Source organism: Giraffa tippelskirchi, chromosome 8, assembly GCF_054371585.1.
Source record: "Giraffa tippelskirchi isolate mGirTip1 chromosome 8, T2T-mGirTip1v1.2.pri, whole genome shotgun sequence".
NCBI classification, from domain to species: Eukaryota; Metazoa; Chordata; class Mammalia; order Artiodactyla; family Giraffidae; genus Giraffa; species Giraffa tippelskirchi.
Genome location: NC_137282.1, coordinates 65,390,058 through 65,406,502, shown reverse-complemented (window position 1 = coordinate 65,406,502; position 16,445 = coordinate 65,390,058). Strand labels below are relative to the sequence as shown.

The 16,445-nt window shown below is 55.0% G+C and overlaps 2 protein-coding genes and 1 long non-coding RNA gene across 3 annotated transcripts in view; 1 reads left to right on the top strand and 2 right to left on the bottom strand.

Annotated features, from left to right (window-relative positions):
- LOC145517946 (uncharacterized) overlaps positions 1 to 16,445 on the top strand; it is a 233,750-nt gene that overhangs the window by 207,010 nt on the left and 10,295 nt on the right. The window contains exons 56-59 of the long non-coding RNA XR_014062431.1: positions 3,552 to 3,777; positions 6,892 to 7,003; positions 11,192 to 11,417; positions 14,532 to 14,643. This is a non-coding gene — a long non-coding RNA (uncharacterized LOC145517946). The remainder of the gene's footprint in view (positions 1 to 3,551; positions 3,778 to 6,891; positions 7,004 to 11,191; positions 11,418 to 14,531; positions 14,644 to 16,445) is intronic.
- Positions 1,402 to 3,186, bottom strand: LOC145517916 (uncharacterized). The gene is made up of 3 exons (XM_081521251.1): positions 3,017 to 3,186; positions 2,305 to 2,617; positions 1,402 to 2,054 (listed from the first exon to the last, which is right to left on the bottom strand). Exons 1-3 carry the CDS (start codon positions 3,149 to 3,151, stop codon positions 1,426 to 1,428), a joined length of 1,077 nt encoding a protein of 358 aa, XP_081377377.1. The 5' UTR covers positions 3,152 to 3,186; the 3' UTR covers positions 1,402 to 1,425.
- On the bottom strand, positions 9,042 to 10,827 carry LOC145517899 (uncharacterized). Its single transcript, XM_081521228.1, has 3 exons — positions 10,657 to 10,827; positions 9,945 to 10,257; positions 9,042 to 9,694 (listed from the first exon to the last, which is right to left on the bottom strand). Exons 1-3 carry the CDS (start codon positions 10,789 to 10,791, stop codon positions 9,066 to 9,068), a joined length of 1,077 nt encoding a protein of 358 aa, XP_081377354.1. The 5' UTR covers positions 10,792 to 10,827; the 3' UTR covers positions 9,042 to 9,065.

Here is a 16,445-nt window from a genome sequence, read left to right as displayed (position 1 = left end):
GCAGCTGCTACCACAGCAGCCAAGGGCTTTAGCTCCCGAGTACCTCCCTTCCTTTGGAACTTGGGGGCCCTCTACTCCCCACTTGCACGCCACAGACCTTTGCTGAGGATTGTGGGGACCCTCACTCAGTTTGCAGCACGTTGTAGCCATCCCTGTCCTCTCAATACCTCCCTTGCAACTCAGCTTGTGAGCTCCTTTGGAGCAGCGTGGCCCACCTGGCTGCAACGGAAGAGACACAGCTGACAGTGAAACAACAGCTTAGATCTGACAGCCGGAAAGCTCTGTCAGAAGGGACCTCCCTCTTCACACCGTAGAGGCTGTAGGAGCCGCCAGGGTTTGGGAACCAGTGCTGGGGCCAAAATGACTCCACAGCTGTTTTCCTTCCTGGGGAGGGTTCTGGCTCGAGTGGGAATGGCTCAAGTCTCCTAAGGTTCTGAAAGCCCACTGTGTGCAGAGTCACGGTACACAGAGAGGAGAAGGTGGAGTCCTGCCCTGGAGGTGGGCACAGCTCACGGATGAGCCAGGCAGGCAGGCAGGCAGGCAGGGCATGAGAACACCTGAGCTGCCTTCATGAGTGAATGGTGTGGGGGCAGAGGAAGAGAAGCCGGTCTGCTCCCTCATGTGGTGCCCAGGGCAGGTTGTCCCCAGAGGAAACCCTTACGACGGTGAGGACTATCACTGCTGTTTCCCAAGGGGTTCCGTCGGTGCGTGTCTTCCCCGGAGCGGTCAGGCCGTCTCTAAAGTACACTGGCCGTGGGCATTGCCTCTCCTTGGAACTTCCCATGTGTTTCTCTTTTTTATGGAACAGTGATTTTTCTAGAGGGGTTCTGGGCCACAAGGTTGTTGGGTCATTTTCTAGCCTGCTGTCGTGAAGAACGCTTTCCTGGGCGTTGGGGTGGTTTGTTGTTCCAGCTCCCTTTCTTGGCTTCTTTTGGGAGCTGGTGCAACAAGAGGAGCTCAGCCTCTGCCTTCTGGCTGAGATGTCACCCTTCAAACAGCAATGCCTGCCTGGAGATAATGATGGCATTTGCCAAAAGGGCTTCGTTTGGCACATGATATCTTGAAAGGACGTACACCGTCCTTTCAGCTATCAAAGGCTACTTCAAAGGACATAAAAATGAGAACTCTCCAATGGAGTCTTACAGTAGGTGGAGAGTCCGAAAAAAACTCCTTCAGTCATTTCACTGAGAGGCATTGATTGGGGACACCAAGAATATAGGAAGGAATGCCGAAAGAAAAGATGAAATTGTGTTCAGGATCGGGGGGGAGGGATGAACAGGGCGTGCTTGCCTTGAATCCAGGCTTTGTTGGCGGGTGGGGCATAAAGATGGAAGGGGTCTGCAACTACAAAGTGGTGATGGTAACACAGTATCACCAGAGTTACACAACAGTGTTCCCAAATTGCAACAATGATGAAAAAGTTTACTAATCCCAACTTAACCAACAGAAATACACGAAACCATACAAACAATAAAACATCACCAGAAAGGTGGAAACAAACCAAATGCAAAGCAGTTCAGGGGAAAGGAACTCCATGTCCCCTGGGGGCAGAACGAGTTGCCGGCGTCCACGGTGAGCAGACAGGGATGGAGGCTGCAGAGCCGACCGCTGCCCTGGACGTGGTGTTTCCGGCAAGGGCTCTGGGTCTCTGTCCAGAGCGGGGGCTCGTTCTTCCTGCAGGGGCGGGTGAGTCATCGTCGGCGTCTGGGTGTTGCGCGGGAGCCAGGGCAGGCTCTCCCTGCCGAGGCGGTGACTCCTCCTCTGCCTCGGGTTCTCCTGCCAAAGCCCGAGCAGGTACAGGTGCACGTGGAGGTGGAGGTTCTCGCTGAGGGGGTGGGACATCAGTGCCTGGAGCTGGGGGTCCTGCAGGCACGGAGATCCGATCTGCCCGGTGTGCTGGCCAGTACCCAGCTGGCCTGGTGTCTCTGCGAGGGCAAGTCTCGGTTCTCCATCAGCCCTCGGTGGATTCCTGGGTCCTGCACCTGGAGCCACCACCTCTGTAGGGACAGGTCTGGGAAGTGGAGCCTGGTTCCAGTTGGAGGCCAGTGCTAGAGCTGGGGGAGAAGCAAAGTTTACCCACAGGCCAGCCTTGGCATGTGCGTATCCCGGGACAGAATGCTTCCAAGAGATTCCCAAAGAATAACCAGCGTCGGATGTCTTTTGGGACTGAAGTGTGCAAGATGGGGGTGGGGGTGTGAGGCCAGCGCTTGCTGCAGGCCCAGCAGCATCTTTCGGGGACTCGTCCCTGTGTAGCTCAGCACCCCCTCCCCACACACTCCCGTGCACCAGCCCCAGCGTCCTCACCTCTGTGCTCTGGCGTGCTGGGCTCCAGGTCCTCCTGCTGCCTCAGAGGCCGGGGTTCTCGGGACTCTGGGTCGGAGCCCGGTGTGCTGAGCTCCGTGGCAGCCTCAGACTGGGCCGCCGGGTGTATCCTGGGCGGTGTCTCGGCAGCAGGCCTTCCCCGCCTCCGCTTCGCCCCCGGTGGGGCTGATGCCTCCGTGGGCACGCTCACCTGGAGCCTGCACTGGGCCTCACGGGCGGGGGGGTGGTGCTCCGACCCCTCCCTCCAGGAGGTGGACGGGGTGTCCCCGTCCTCGGCCTCATCACGTGGGAAGCTCTGCAACGACAGTGACCGTCAGCCAGCCGTGCTGGGAGTTTTCCGAGCTGGGCCCGGCCAGTGGAGCCGCTGCTTCTGCCTGCTCGAACTTCTCTTCCCAGAAGGGTCAGAGACGTGTGTCTGCTCACATCCCCACCCGGGAGGAAAGAGACCCACCTGAGGGTGTGAGGTCAGCCTGGGCGGCCGGCGCTGCCCGCACTCTCCCCATCCCACCCAGCCTGCTCTCCCCTGGGGTGTGGACACAACTTGTCCGCAGGCTTCTGACCCCACATCCGCCTGGGCTTCCTTGAGGGAGACACACCCCGAGAAACCCGCATCCACACACACAGGCAAAGGACCCGGTGTTTCCGGGTGGCATGGGAGAGGTGGCCTGGCCCGGCCTGGGGCTCCCCGTGTTACCTTTCTGTTTCTCCGGGCAAAGGGCCAGAGGCCTCTCGGGGGTGCCCTGAGCCAACGTCGACAGGGTGCCCACGCACACTGCCTGTGAGCTCTCCTGCGGCCCCGGGCTCTGGGCAGGGGCAAACAGCAGAACATCCTGGCAGCAAGTGATCTGGCTGGGGGCTCCTCTCCGCTCTGGAGGCCTGGATACCCGGGTTGCGGGTTCTGTTGGGTTCTGTTGCCGGCAGGTGACATCATTTCCTGGGGTTCGTGCTGAGGTCCCTTCCCCAAAACTTCCCAAGGGAATCTCTGGGTTTCTGACTGCTCGACCACCCCCCTTAGGCCATGTGCAGGCACAGTGACAGCCACACAGCCCAGCCCACAGCCCTGGGGAGGCCTGGGTGCAGCCAGGGCCTGAGCTCCGAGGACCCCGCTGCTCTCAGACCAGGCTCCTTCTTCTCATAAGTGGTGTGGCCCTGGACAAGCATATGCCCCTCAGGGTTTCCCCAGTCTCTCCATCTGCAGAGAGGGGGTCATTCTCCCATCTGTTTCCTAGGTCTGGCGGCCTACGAGCAGCTCCATGCCTTTCCACCTGGGGCCGATATCACGTGGAGCTTGTGCGCTGAGACTTCAGAAAGAAAGACTCCATCCAGGGCTGACACAGCACAGAATGGGGCAGAACGAGGCCTGGATGCGCCGTGGAACCCAGGAAAAGGCACTCCCCCTCCTGACTGTTTTGAGACCCCGCATCCAAGTTGGAGCACCGAAAGGAAGACTCGAAGGTCTCCCTCTCTTATAGAAAAGAGTAGCCAAGTTTCTGGTCCTCTGTTTCCATTGAGATTCTGTTCAAGTGTCCCAGCTCGGCTTCTGCGGGTGGCTGAGCTTCTAATGGATCCCTGGGTTCTTGTCTTTTCCTCTCCAAACCTTCCGTCCTTTTCCCCCTTCTGGGGTGGATGGGCGCTGTCATTGCTTCTACCTTCGAGACAGAGTGATGAAAAGTCTGGGCCATCGACTCCTTTCCTCTCTTTGGTTCCGTGTCTCTCTCTGGCTGTGTCCCTCTCTTTTCCTTTCTCGATTCAGTCTGTGTCTTCCTCTTTCTCTCTCGTGTGTGGATGGATGGATGCTAGGAATGCACATGTATATGATTAGATGAGGGTTATGTTTTAGGGATAGGTTAGAGGGAGAGAAAGGCTTTAGGTCGGAGTTGGTCATGGGGGAAGGGTCAAGGGTGGTGGTGGTGTTTCTTGGAATCTGAGTGCTGTGCATTCTTCGTCTCTTTCCATATGAACCCCTTCTCAGATACACCACTTGCAAGGAGTCTCTCATGTTCCGTTTCCTATCTTTTGCATTTGTGAATGCTTAGCTTCTCTGTTGTGAAGAGGTTCCATTGGATGGAAACCCATTGGTGTACTTCGTTTCCCTCTTTCCCTTACTTGAAGAGACCCATTTCTACCTCCGCCCAGCAAATGGCAAGGAGACTCTGATGTTAAGGAGCCTTTGACCTACGCTTCTTTCTAGCTATCTCATGACATCAGCCTTTAGGGTGAGGGTTTTCCCCGATATTGAGGTGGTGTGAGATCAAAACCAATAGCGTTCTTCAGATGTAGCTGTCTGGTTTTCCCATGGACATTGATTGAAGAGGCTTTCTTGTTCCCATTTGGATATTCTCCCCTTCTGTGTCAGAGACGAGTTGACCATGGATGCCGGGGTTTGTTTCTGGACCCTCAACTTTATTCCATCGATCTGGATCTGTGTGTGTTGTTGTATTCCCAATAGCATACTGTCCTGCTGCTGCCGCTGCGGCTAAGTCACTTCAGTCGTGTCTGACTCTGCGCGACCCCATGGCCTGCAGCCTACCAGGCTCCTCTGTCCAGGGCATTTTCCAGGCAAGAGTACTGGAGTGGGTCGCCATCGCCTTCTCCGATACTCTCCTGAGGATCCTAGTTTGCTCGTCTAATTTCCTTTCACACAACCTTGGATGTCCGTATCGGGGCTTTTTCGTCGGATTGTATTGACAATTTAGGCTCTTTTCTGTTTCCGTAACCCCTGTTGCAATTCTTTGTTCGGTGCGAAAATGCATTGGCATTTTGGGAGGAATACCATCGAAGCTGTGGATTGCCTTGTGGGGCTGTGACATCATTTTCCCAATAGGAATTCTTTCAAGCCCTGAGCACAGCTTCTCTTTGCAGCGATTGGTGTGGGCTTGATCTTCCTTCTTCCATCTCTCGCCGTTTTGTGAGAACAGGTCCTTCCTTCCCTTCTGGGTTAGATGGACTCGTGGGTATCACTTCAGTGAATGGCATTGTCAGTGGGGGTGATAATTCCCTTCTCATTGGAAGACTTTGCTGTGAGTATTAGAAATGCAAGTGATTTCTCTTCCCCTTCCTCCCTGTCCATCTGTCAGAGCCACCGGGAAACAGAGGCCTCATCCAGGGTCACACAGGCCCGAGGGAGTGCAACTAGACTGTTGTTTCTTCAGGCCCTCTGTGCTGGACATCATCCGGGATACTCTGTGTGTGTCTTCCTCAGTCTGGTGTCCCTTCAGACCTTTCCCTAGTTTTCACAGGCTTGTCGTGTTGGTGTTCTTTGTCTGTTTGGAGACACATCCTTGAGAAGCTTTGTGTTTCCACTCATTCGTCTCGCGATGTATGACCTGTCTTTTGCTTTTGTCATGAGGTCTTTCCCACAGTAGATATCTTTGATTTTGCAAAGTCCACTGTATTCTCTGGGTTGTTTTGTGGACTGCCTTTTAGTTTTGTGTGTGAAGACTCAAAGCACGTGTCCGGTTTCCGCTCATTGTTCTTCTAGATTTGTGACGAGTTTTCATGGAAACTTTGTCTAGGGATAACTGGAAGTGAACTCGGTGTAAGGTGTCAAGTCTCCATCTCCATTCATGTCATGCCCTGCAGTTTCCAATTCCCTGTTCCTGAGTGGTTTTGGAGACCTTGTGGGAAGTCTGGTTGCATCGGAGTTTGCGTTTCCACCTTGAGTAGATTCACACTGTTCTGCCCTCAGGGACACTGTCAAGGGGGAGTGAGGAGCAGCCTGCACTTCCAGCAGTGACCACACGGTGGGGCGAGTGCTGCTCTCCCCTCTGGGAGCCCCAGGCCACAGGCATCCCAGTGAGGAGCCAGCTTTGTGCTCAGCTGAAAGGAGTTAGTCTCTCAGGATCCTCTGAGCCCTTGCCTTTGGATCACCCAGGGTGGGCATTTACTGTGACAGAAAAAAATTGCCCTGAATTCCATGGACGGAAGAGCCTGGCTGTGTAGAGTTCGTGAGTTGCCGTGAATCAGACACAACTGAGGACACAAAAATTCAATAGACTAAAACCCTTTTTGGGGGTGGGGGAAGTGAAAGGGGGTGATGTGGGTTTTTTTGTCTTATATAATAGCCAAGGGAAATCTAGTTTAAACCTAAATTCACATAGATGGGAAAGGTATAGCTCTCCGTCACCCTATTAAAAAAAAAAAAAAACTACTTAAATTTTCTGAAAGTTTATTTAGTAGCTTCCTTGAGCAGTTCATTGTGAAGCTTTTTTTTTTTTTTTTCTGTCACATTGGCCTCATTAAAAAGTACGGTTTGCCTTTACTGGATAATTTCGTTCATTGGTTTGTTAGGGAATCTTGGTAATATTTGAGTTTCCTGGGGAGCATGGTCACATGACCTGGCCCTGGCCAATCGGTGCGTTCCACCTCCCTGGCCACTGTGATTGGCTCCGGACTGGGGCAGTGCCCAATCGGGGCCCAGGGTCGGGCCTCACGTTGGAAGCCAGGGGAAGACGAGCTCTCGTCCTGCTGGGGTAGGGGAAGGGGTGGGGCCGGGGGAGGTCAGGCTCCAGCAGTGGGAGGGGCTTGAGGTCCGCCTGCGGCAGTTGGTGACCTTCCTGCTCCCCTCAGGGCAGAGCCGCCGGCCTGAGAATGAGGGCACTGCTGAGCCCAGGGGCTGGGATAGCCCGTTGCTGCTGTGGTCCCAGAGCTCCACCCGAGACCTGAGGGAGGCCGTCTGCCCGTGAGTCCTCTCCCGCTTGTCTGTCAGCTTGTTTGAACCATGCTGGGTTTTCTGCCCAGCTGGCTAAGGGGAGTCCCTGGAAATGCAAGGGTGTGGGTTTTGGCAGACTTCAGGGAAGACATGCCAGATGAGCCTGGGAGACTCCCCCTTAATCTGGATTCAGGAGATATCTCTTCGGGCCAGCTAGTAATTGTAGGATAAGCCTAATGAGTCTTCACAGGATGAAGAGAGTAACGTGCCAAGGTAGCAATCGATGTCCTCATTCGAGAGGATGAAGCTGGTGCTCAGAGAAGGGGGGAACTTGGCCACAGCAAGGAGGTGTGCACCCAGACAGAAGCCCCAGATCCGGCCATTTGAGCTCAGGGAGGCCACTGGTGTGGCTTGTCCCTGTGGCAGGGGCCGAGGCACGCAGCCCACCCTGATTCCTGCGGGGGCCTGACTTGGGAAGTGCCATCTGGTAGCTTTGAGACTCACCAAACCAAATTGCACTGGAGAGAGGAAGGACACCTTCCTTCATCCACCCCCCACCCCCGCCGGATTCCCACATACCCTGACCCCTTTCTCTGGATTTCGGAGCCATTTCCCGAGTCCCGCTCATATGACCTCATTCGAAGTGCACTGTGGACGAGCTGCCATCTGCAGCTGCTACCACAGCAGCCAAGGGCTTTAGCTCCCGAGTACCTCCCTTCCTTTGGAACTTGGGGGCCCTCTACTCCCCACTTGCACGCCACAGACCTTTGCTGAGGATTGTGGGGACCCTCACTCAGTTTGCAGCACGTTGTAGCCATCCCTGTCCTCTCAATACCTCCCTTGCAACTCAGCTTGTGAGCTCCTTTGGAGCAGCGTGGCCCACCTGGCTGCAACGGAAGAGACACAGCTGACAGTGAAACAACAGCTTAGATCTGACAGCCGGAAAGCTCTGTCAGAAGGGACCTCCCTCTTCACACCGTAGAGGCTGTAGGAGCCGCCAGGGTTTGGGAACCAGTGCTGGGGCCAAAATGACTCCACAGCTGTTTTCCTTCCTGGGGAGGGTTCTGGCTCGAGTGGGAATGGCTCAAGTCTCCTAAGGTTCTGAAAGCCCACTGTGTGCAGAGTCACGGTACACAGAGAGGAGAAGGTGGAGTCCTGCCCTGGAGGTGGGCACAGCTCACGGATGAGCCAGGCAGGCAGGCAGGCAGGCAGGGCATGAGAACACCTGAGCTGCCTTCATGAGTGAATGGTGTGGGGCAGAGGAAGAGAAGCCGGTCTGCTCCCTCATGTGGTGCCCAGGGCAGGTTGTCCCCAGAGGAAACCCTTACGACGGTGAGGACTATCACTGCTGTTTCCCAAGGGGTTCCGTCGGTGCGTGTCTTCCCCGGAGCGGTCAGGCCGTCTCTAAAGTACACTGGCCGTGGGCATTGCCTCTCCTTGGAACTTCCCATGTGTTTCTCTTTTTTATGGAACAGTGATTTTTCTAGAGGGGTTCTGGGCCACAAGGTTGTTGGGTCATTTTCTAGCCTGCTGTCGTGAAGAACGCTTTCCTGGGCGTTGGGGTGGTTTGTTGTTCCAGCTCCCTTTCTTGGCTTCTTTTGGGAGCTGGTGCAACAAGAGGAGCTCAGCCTCTGCCTTCTGGCTGAGATGTCACCCTTCAAACAGCAATGCCTGCCTGGAGATAATGATGGCATTTGCCAAAAGGGCTTCGTTTGGCACATGATATCTTGAAAGGACGTACACCGTCCTTTCAGCTATCAAAGGCTACTTCAAAGGACATAAAAATGAGAACTCTCCAATGGAGTCTTACAGTAGGTGGAGAGTCCGAAAAAAACTCCTTCAGTCATTTCACTGAGAGGCATTGATTGGGGACACCAAGAATATAGGAAGGAATGCCGAAAGAAAAGATGAAATTGTGTTCAGGATCGGGGGGGAGGGATGAACAGGGCGTGCTTGCCTTGAATCCAGGCTTTGTTGGCGGGTGGGGCATAAAGATGGAAGGGGTCTGCAACTACAAAGTGGTGATGGTAACACAGTATCACCAGAGTTACACAACAGTGTTCCCAAATTGCAACAATGATGAAAAAGTTTACTAATCCCAACTTAACCAACAGAAATACACGAAACCATACAAACAATAAAACATCACCAGAAAGGTGGAAACAAACCAAATGCAAAGCAGTTCAGGGGAAAGGAACTCCATGTCCCCTGGGGGCAGAACGAGTTGCCGGCGTCCACGGTGAGCAGACAGGGATGGAGGCTGCAGAGCCGACCGCTGCCCTGGACGTGGTGTTTCCGGCAAGGGCTCTGGGTCTCTGTCCAGAGCGGGGGCTCGTTCTTCCTGCAGGGGCGGGTGAGTCATCGTCGGCGTCTGGGTGTTGCGCGGGAGCCAGGGCAGGCTCTCCCTGCCGAGGCGGTGACTCCTCCTCTGCCTCGGGTTCTCCTGCCAAAGCCCGAGCAGGTACAGGTGCACGTGGAGGTGGAGGTTCTCGCTGAGGGGGTGGGACATCAGTGCCTGGAGCTGGGGGTCCTGCAGGCACGGAGATCCGATCTGCCCGGTGTGCTGGCCAGTACCCAGCTGGCCTGGTGTCTCTGCGAGGGCAAGTCTCGGTTCTCCATCAGCCCTCGGTGGATTCCTGGGTCCTGCACCTGGAGCCACCACCTCTGTAGGGACAGGTCTGGGAAGTGGAGCCTGGTTCCAGTTGGAGGCCAGTGCTAGAGCTGGGGGAGAAGCAAAGTTTACCCACAGGCCAGCCTTGGCATGTGCGTATCCCGGGACAGAATGCTTCCAAGAGATTCCCAAAGAATACCCAGCGTCGGATGTCTTTTGGGACTGAAGTGTGCAAGATGGGGGTGGGGGTGTGAGGCCAGCGCTTGCTGCAGGCCCAGCAGCATCTTTCGGGGACTCGTCCCTGTGTAGCTCAGCACCCCCTCCCCACACACTCCCGTGCACCAGCCCCAGCGTCCTCACCTCTGTGCTCTGGCGTGCTGGGCTCCAGGTCCTCCTGCTGCCTCAGAGGCCGGGGTTCTCGGGACTCTGGGTCGGAGCCGGGTGTGCTGAGCTCCGTGGCAGCCTCAGACTGGGCCGCCGGGTGTATCCTGGGCGGTGTCTCGGCAGCAGGCCTTCCCCGCCTCCGCTTCGCCCCCGGTGGGGCTGATGCCTCCGTGGGCACGCTCACCTGGAGCCTGCACTGGGCCTCACGGGCGGGGGGGTGGTGCTCCGACCCCTCCCTCCAGGAGGTGGACGGGGTGTCCCCGTCCTCGGCCTCATCACGTGGGAAGCTCTGCAACGACAGTGACCGTCAGCCAGCCGTGCTGGGAGTTTTCCGAGCTGGGCCCGGCCAGTGGAGCCGCTGCTTCTGCCTGCTCGAACTTCTCTTCCCAGAAGGGTCAGAGACGTGTGTCTGCTCACATCCCCACCCGGGAGGAAAGAGACCCACCTGAGGGTGTGAGGTCAGCCTGGGCGGCCGGCGCTGCCCGCACTCTCCCCATCCCACCCAGCCTGCTCTCCCCTGGGGTGTGGACACAACTTGTCCGCAGGCTTCTGACCCCACATCCGCCTGGGCTTCCTTGAGGGAGACACACCCCGAGAAACCCGCATCCACACACACAGGCAAAGGACCCGGTGTTTCCGGGTGGCATGGGAGAGGTGGCCTGGCCCGGCCTGGGGCTCCCCGTGTTACCTTTCTGTTTCTCCGGGCAAAGGGCCAGAGGCCTCTCGGGGGTGCCCTGAGCCAACGTCGACAGGGTGCCCACGCACACTGCCTGTGAGCTCTCCTGCGGCCCCGGGCTCTGGGCAGGGGCAAACAGCAGAACATCCTGGCAGCAAGTGATCTGGCTGGGGGCTCCTCTCCGCTCTGGAGGCCTGGATACCCGGGTTGCGGGTTCTGTTGGGTTCTGTTGCCGGCAGGTGACATCATTTCCTGGGGTTCGTGCTGAGGTCCCTTCCCCAAAACTTCCCAAGGGAATCTCTGGGTTTCTGACTGCTCGACCACCCCCCTTAGGCCATGTGCAGGCACAGTGACAGCCACACAGCCCAGCCCACAGCCCTGGGGAGGCCTGGGTGCAGCCAGGGCCTGAGCTCCGAGGACCCCGCTGCTCTCAGACCAGGCTCCTTCTTCTCATAAGTGGTGTGGCCCTGGACAAGCATATGCCCCTCAGGGTTTCCCCAGTCTCTCCATCTGCAGAGAGGGGGTCATTCTCCCATCTGTTTCCTAGGTCTGGCGGCCTACGAGCAGCTCCATGCCTTTCCACCTGGGGCCGATATCACGTGGAGCTTGTGCGCTGAGACTTCAGAAAGAAAGACTCCATCCAGGGCTGACACAGCACAGAATGGGGCAGAACGAGGCCTGGATGCGCCGTGGAACCCAGGAAAAGGCACTCCCCCTCCTGACTGTTTTGAGACCCCGCATCCAAGTTGGAGCACCGAAAGGAAGACTCGAAGGTCTCCCTCTCTTATAGAAAAGAGTAGCCAACTTTCTGGTCCTCTGTTTGCATTGAGATTCTGTTCAAGTGTCCCAGCTCGGCTTCTGCGGGTGGCTGAGCTTCTAATGGATCCCTGGGTTCTTGTCTTTTCCTCTCCAAACCTTCCGTCCTTTTCCCCCTTCTGGGGTGGATGGGCGCTGTCATTGCTTCTACCTTCGAGACAGAGTGATGAAAAGTCTGGGCCATCGACTCCTTTCCTCTCTTTGGTTCCGTGTCTCTCTCTGGCTGTGTCCCTCTCTTTTCCTTTCTCGATTCAGTCTGTGTCTTCCTCTTTCTCTCTCGTGTGTGGATGGATGGATGCTAGGAATGCACATGTATATGATTAGATGAGGGTTATGTTTTAGGGATAGGTTAGAGGGAGAGAAAGGCTTTAGGTCGGAGTTGGTCATGGGGGAAGGGTCAAGGGTGGTGGTGGTGTTTCTTGGAATCTGAGTGCTGTGCATTCTTCGTCTCTTTCCATATGAACCCCTTCTCAGATACACCACTTGCAAGGAGTCTCTCATGTTCCGTTTCCTATCTTTTGCATTTGTGAATGCTTAGCTTCTCTGTTGTGAAGAGGTTCCATTGGATGGAAACCCATTGGTGTACTTCGTTTCCCTCTTTCCCTTACTTGAAGAGACCCATTTCTACCTCCGCCCAGCAAATGGCAAGGAGACTCTGATGTTAAGGAGCCTTTGACCTACGCTTCTTTCTAGCTATCTCATGACATCAGCCTTTAGGGTGAGGGTTTTCCCCGATATTGAGGTGGTGTGAGATCAAAACCAATAGCGTTCTTCAGATGTAGCTGTCTGGTTTTCCCATGGACATTGATTGAAGAGGCTTTCTTGTTCCCATTTGGATATTCTCCCCTTCTGTGTCAGAGACGAGTTGACCATGGATGCCGGGGTTTGTTTCTGGACCCTCAACTTTATTCCATCGATCTGGATCTGTGTGTGTTGTTGTATTCCCAATAGCATACTGTCCTGCTGCTGCCGCTGCGGCTAAGTCACTTCAGTCGTGTCTGACTCTGCGCGACCCCATGGCCTGCAGCCTACCAGGCTCCTCTGTCCAGGGCATTTTCCAGGCAAGAGTACTGGAGTGGGTCGCCATCGCCTTCTCCGATACTCTCCTGAGGATCCTAGTTTGCTCGTCTAATTTCCTTTCACACAACCTTGGATGTCCGTATCGGGGCTTTTTCGTCGGATTGTATTGACAATTTAGGCTCTTTTCTGTTTCCGTAACCCCTGTTGCAATTCTTTGTTCGGTGCGAAAATGCATTGGCATTTTGGGAGGAATACCATCGAAGCTGTGGATTGCCTTGTGGGGCTGTGACATCATTTTCCCAATAGGAATTCTTTCAAGCCCTGAGCACAGCTTCTCTTTGCAGCGATTGGTGTGGGCTTGATCTTCCTTCTTCCATCTCTCGCCGTTTTGTGAGAACAGGTCCTTCCTTCCCTTCTGGGTTAGATGGACTCGTGGGTATCACTTCAGTGAATGGCATTGTCAGTGGGGGTGATAATTCCCTTCTCATTGGAAGACTTTGCTGTGAGTATTAGAAATGCAAGTGATTTCTCTTCCCCTTCCTCCCTGTCCATCTGTCAGAGCCACCGGGAAACAGAGGCCTCATCCAGGGTCACACAGGCCCGAGGGAGTGCAACTAGACTGTTGTTTCTTCAGGCCCTCTGTGCTGGACATCATCCGGGATACTCTGTGTGTGTCTTCCTCAGTCTGGTGTCCCTTCAGACCTTTCCCTAGTTTTCACAGGCTTGTCGTGTTGGTGTTCTTTGTCTGTTTGGAGACACATCCTTGAGAAGCTTTGTGTTTCCACTCATTCGTCTCGCGATGTATGACCTGTCTTTTGCTTTTGTCATGAGGTCTTTCCCACAGTAGATATCTTTGATTTTGCAAAGTCCACTGTATTCTCTGGGTTGTTTTGTGGACTGCCTTTTAGTTTTGTGTGTGAAGACTCAAAGCACGTGTCCGGTTTCCGCTCATTGTTCTTCTAGATTTGTGACGAGTTTTCATGGAAACTTTGTCTAGGGATAACTGGAAGTGAACTCGGTGTAAGGTGTCAAGTCTCCATCTCCATTCATGTCATGCCCTGCAGTTTCCAATTCCCTGTTCCTGAGTGGTTTTGGAGACCTTGTGGGAAGTCTGGTTGCATCGGAGTTTGCGTTTCCACCTTGAGTAGATTCACACTGTTCTGCCCTCAGGGACACTGTCAAGGGGGAGTGAGGAGCAGCCTGCACTTCCAGCAGTGACCACACGGTGGGGCGAGTGCTGCTCTCCCCTCTGGGAGCCCCAGGCCACAGGCATCCCAGTGAGGAGCCAGCTTTGTGCTCAGCTGAAAGGAGTTAGTCTCTCAGGATCCTCTGAGCCCTTGCCTTTGGATCACCCAGGGTGGGCATTTACTGTGACAGAAAAAAATTGCCCTGAATTCCATGGACGGAAGAGCCTGGCTGTGTAGAGTTCGTGAGTTGCCGTGAATCAGACACAACTGAGGACACAAAAATTCAATAGACTAAAACCCTTTTTGGGGGTGGGGGAAGTGAAAGGGGGTGATGTGGGTTTTTTTGTCTTATATAATAGCCAAGGGAAATCTAGTTTAAACCTAAATTCACATAGATGGGAAAGGTATAGCTCTCCGTCACCCTATTAAAAAAAAAAAAAAACTACTTAAATTTTCTGAAAGTTTATTTAGTAGCTTCCTTGAGCAGTTCATTGTGAAGCTTTTTTTTTTTTTTTTCTGTCACATTGGCCTCATTAAAAAGTACGGTTTGCCTTTACTGGATAATTTCGTTCATTGGTTTGTTAGGGAATCTTGGTAATATTTGAGTTTCCTGGGGAGCATGGTCACATGACCTGGCCCTGGCCAATCGGTGCGTTCCACCTCCCTGGCCACTGTGATTGGCTCCGGACTGGGGCAGTGCCCAATCGGGGCCCAGGGTCGGGCCTCACGTTGGAAGCCAGGGGAAGACGAGCTCTCGTCCTGCTGGGGTAGGGGAAGGGGTGGGGCCGGGGGAGGTCAGGCTCCAGCAGTGGGAGGGGCTTGAGGTCCGCCTGCGGCAGTTGGTGACCTTCCTGCTCCCCTCAGGGCAGAGCCGCCGGCCTGAGAATGAGGGCACTGCTGAGCCCAGGGGCTGGGATGGCCCGTTGCTGCTGTGGTCCCAGAGCTCCACCCGAGACCTGAGGGAGGCCGTCTGCCCGTGAGTCCTCTCCCGCTTGTCTGTCAGCTTGTTTGAACCATGCTGGGTTTTCTGCCCAGCTGGCTAAGGGGAGTCCCTGGAAATGCAAGGGTGTGGGTTTTGGCAGACTTCAGGGAAGACATGCCAGATGAGCCTGGGAGACTCCCCCTTAATCTGGATTCAGGAGATATCTCTTCGGGCCAGCTAGTAATTGTAGGATAAGCCTAATGAGTCTTCACAGGATGAAGAGAGTAACGTGCCAAGGTAGCAATCGATGTCCTCATTCGAGAGGATGAAGCTGGTGCTCAGAGAAGGGGGGAACTTGGCCACAGCAAGGAGGTGTGCACCCAGACAGAAGCCCCAGATCCGGCCATTTGAGCTCAGGGAGGCCACTGGTGTGGCTTGTCCCTGTGGCAGGGGCCGAGGCACGCAGCCCACCCTGATTCCTGCGGGGGCCTGACTTGGGAAGTGCCATCTGGTAGCTTTGAGACTCACCAAACCAAATTGCACTGGAGAGAGGAAGGACACCTTCCTTCATCCATCCCCCACCCCCGCCGGATTCCCACATACCCTGACCCCTTTCTCTGGATTTCGGAGCCATTTCCCGAGTCCCGCTCATATGACCTCATTCGAAGTGCACTGTGGACGAGCTGCCATCTGCAGCTGCTACCACAGCAGCCAAGGGCTTTAGCTCCCGAGTACCTCCCTTCCTTTGGAACTTGGGGGCCCTCTACTCCCCACTTGCACGCCACAGACCTTTGCTGAGGATTGTGGGGACCCTCACTCAGTTTGCAGCACGTTGTAGCCATCCCTGTCCTCTCAATACCTCCCTTGCAACTCAGCTTGTGAGCTCCTTTGGAGCAGCGTGGCCCACCTGGCTGCAACGGAAGAGACACAGCTGACAGTGAAACAACAGCTTAGATCTGACAGCCGGAAAGCTCTGTCAGAAGGGACCTCCCTCTTCACACCGTAGAGGCTGTAGGAGCCGCCAGGGTTTGGGAACCAGTGCTGGGGCCAAAATGACTCCACAGCTGTTTTCCTTCCTGGGGAGGGTTCTGGCTCGAGTGGGAATGGCTCAAGTCTCCTAAGGTTCTGAAAGCCCACTGTGTGCAGAGTCACGGTACACAGAGAGGAGAAGGTGGAGTCCTGCCCTGGAGGTGGGCACAGCTCACGGATGAGCCAGGCAGGCAGGCAGGCAGGCAGGGCATGAGAACACCTGAGCTGCCTTCATGAGTGAATGGTGTGGGGGCAGAGGAAGAGAAGCCGGTCTGCTCCCTCATGTGGTGCCCAGGGCAGGTTGTCCCCAGAGGAAACCCTTACGACGGTGAGGACTATCACTGCTGTTTCCCAAGGGGTTCCGTCGGTGCGTGTCTTCCCCGGAGCGGTCAGGCCGTCTCTAAAGTACACTGGCCGTGGGCATTGCCTCTCCTTGGAACTTCCCATGTGTTTCTCTTTTTTATGGAACAGTGATTTTTCTAGAGGGGTTCTGGGCCACAAGGTTGTTGGGTCATTTTCTAGCCTGCTGTCGTGAAGAACGCTTTCCTGGGCGTTGGGGTGGTTTGTTGTTCCAGCTCCCTTTCTTGGCTTCTTTTGGGAGCTGGTGCAACAAGAGGAGCTCAGCCTCTGCCTTCTGGCTGAGATGTCACCCTTCAAACAGCAATGCCTGCCTGGAGATAATGATGGCATTTGCCAAAAGGGCTTCGTTTGGCACATGATATCTTGAAAGGACGTACACCGTCCTTTCAGCTATCAAAGGCTACTTCAAAGGACATAAAAATGAGAACTCTCCAATGGAGTCTTACAGTAGGTGGAGAGTCCGAAAA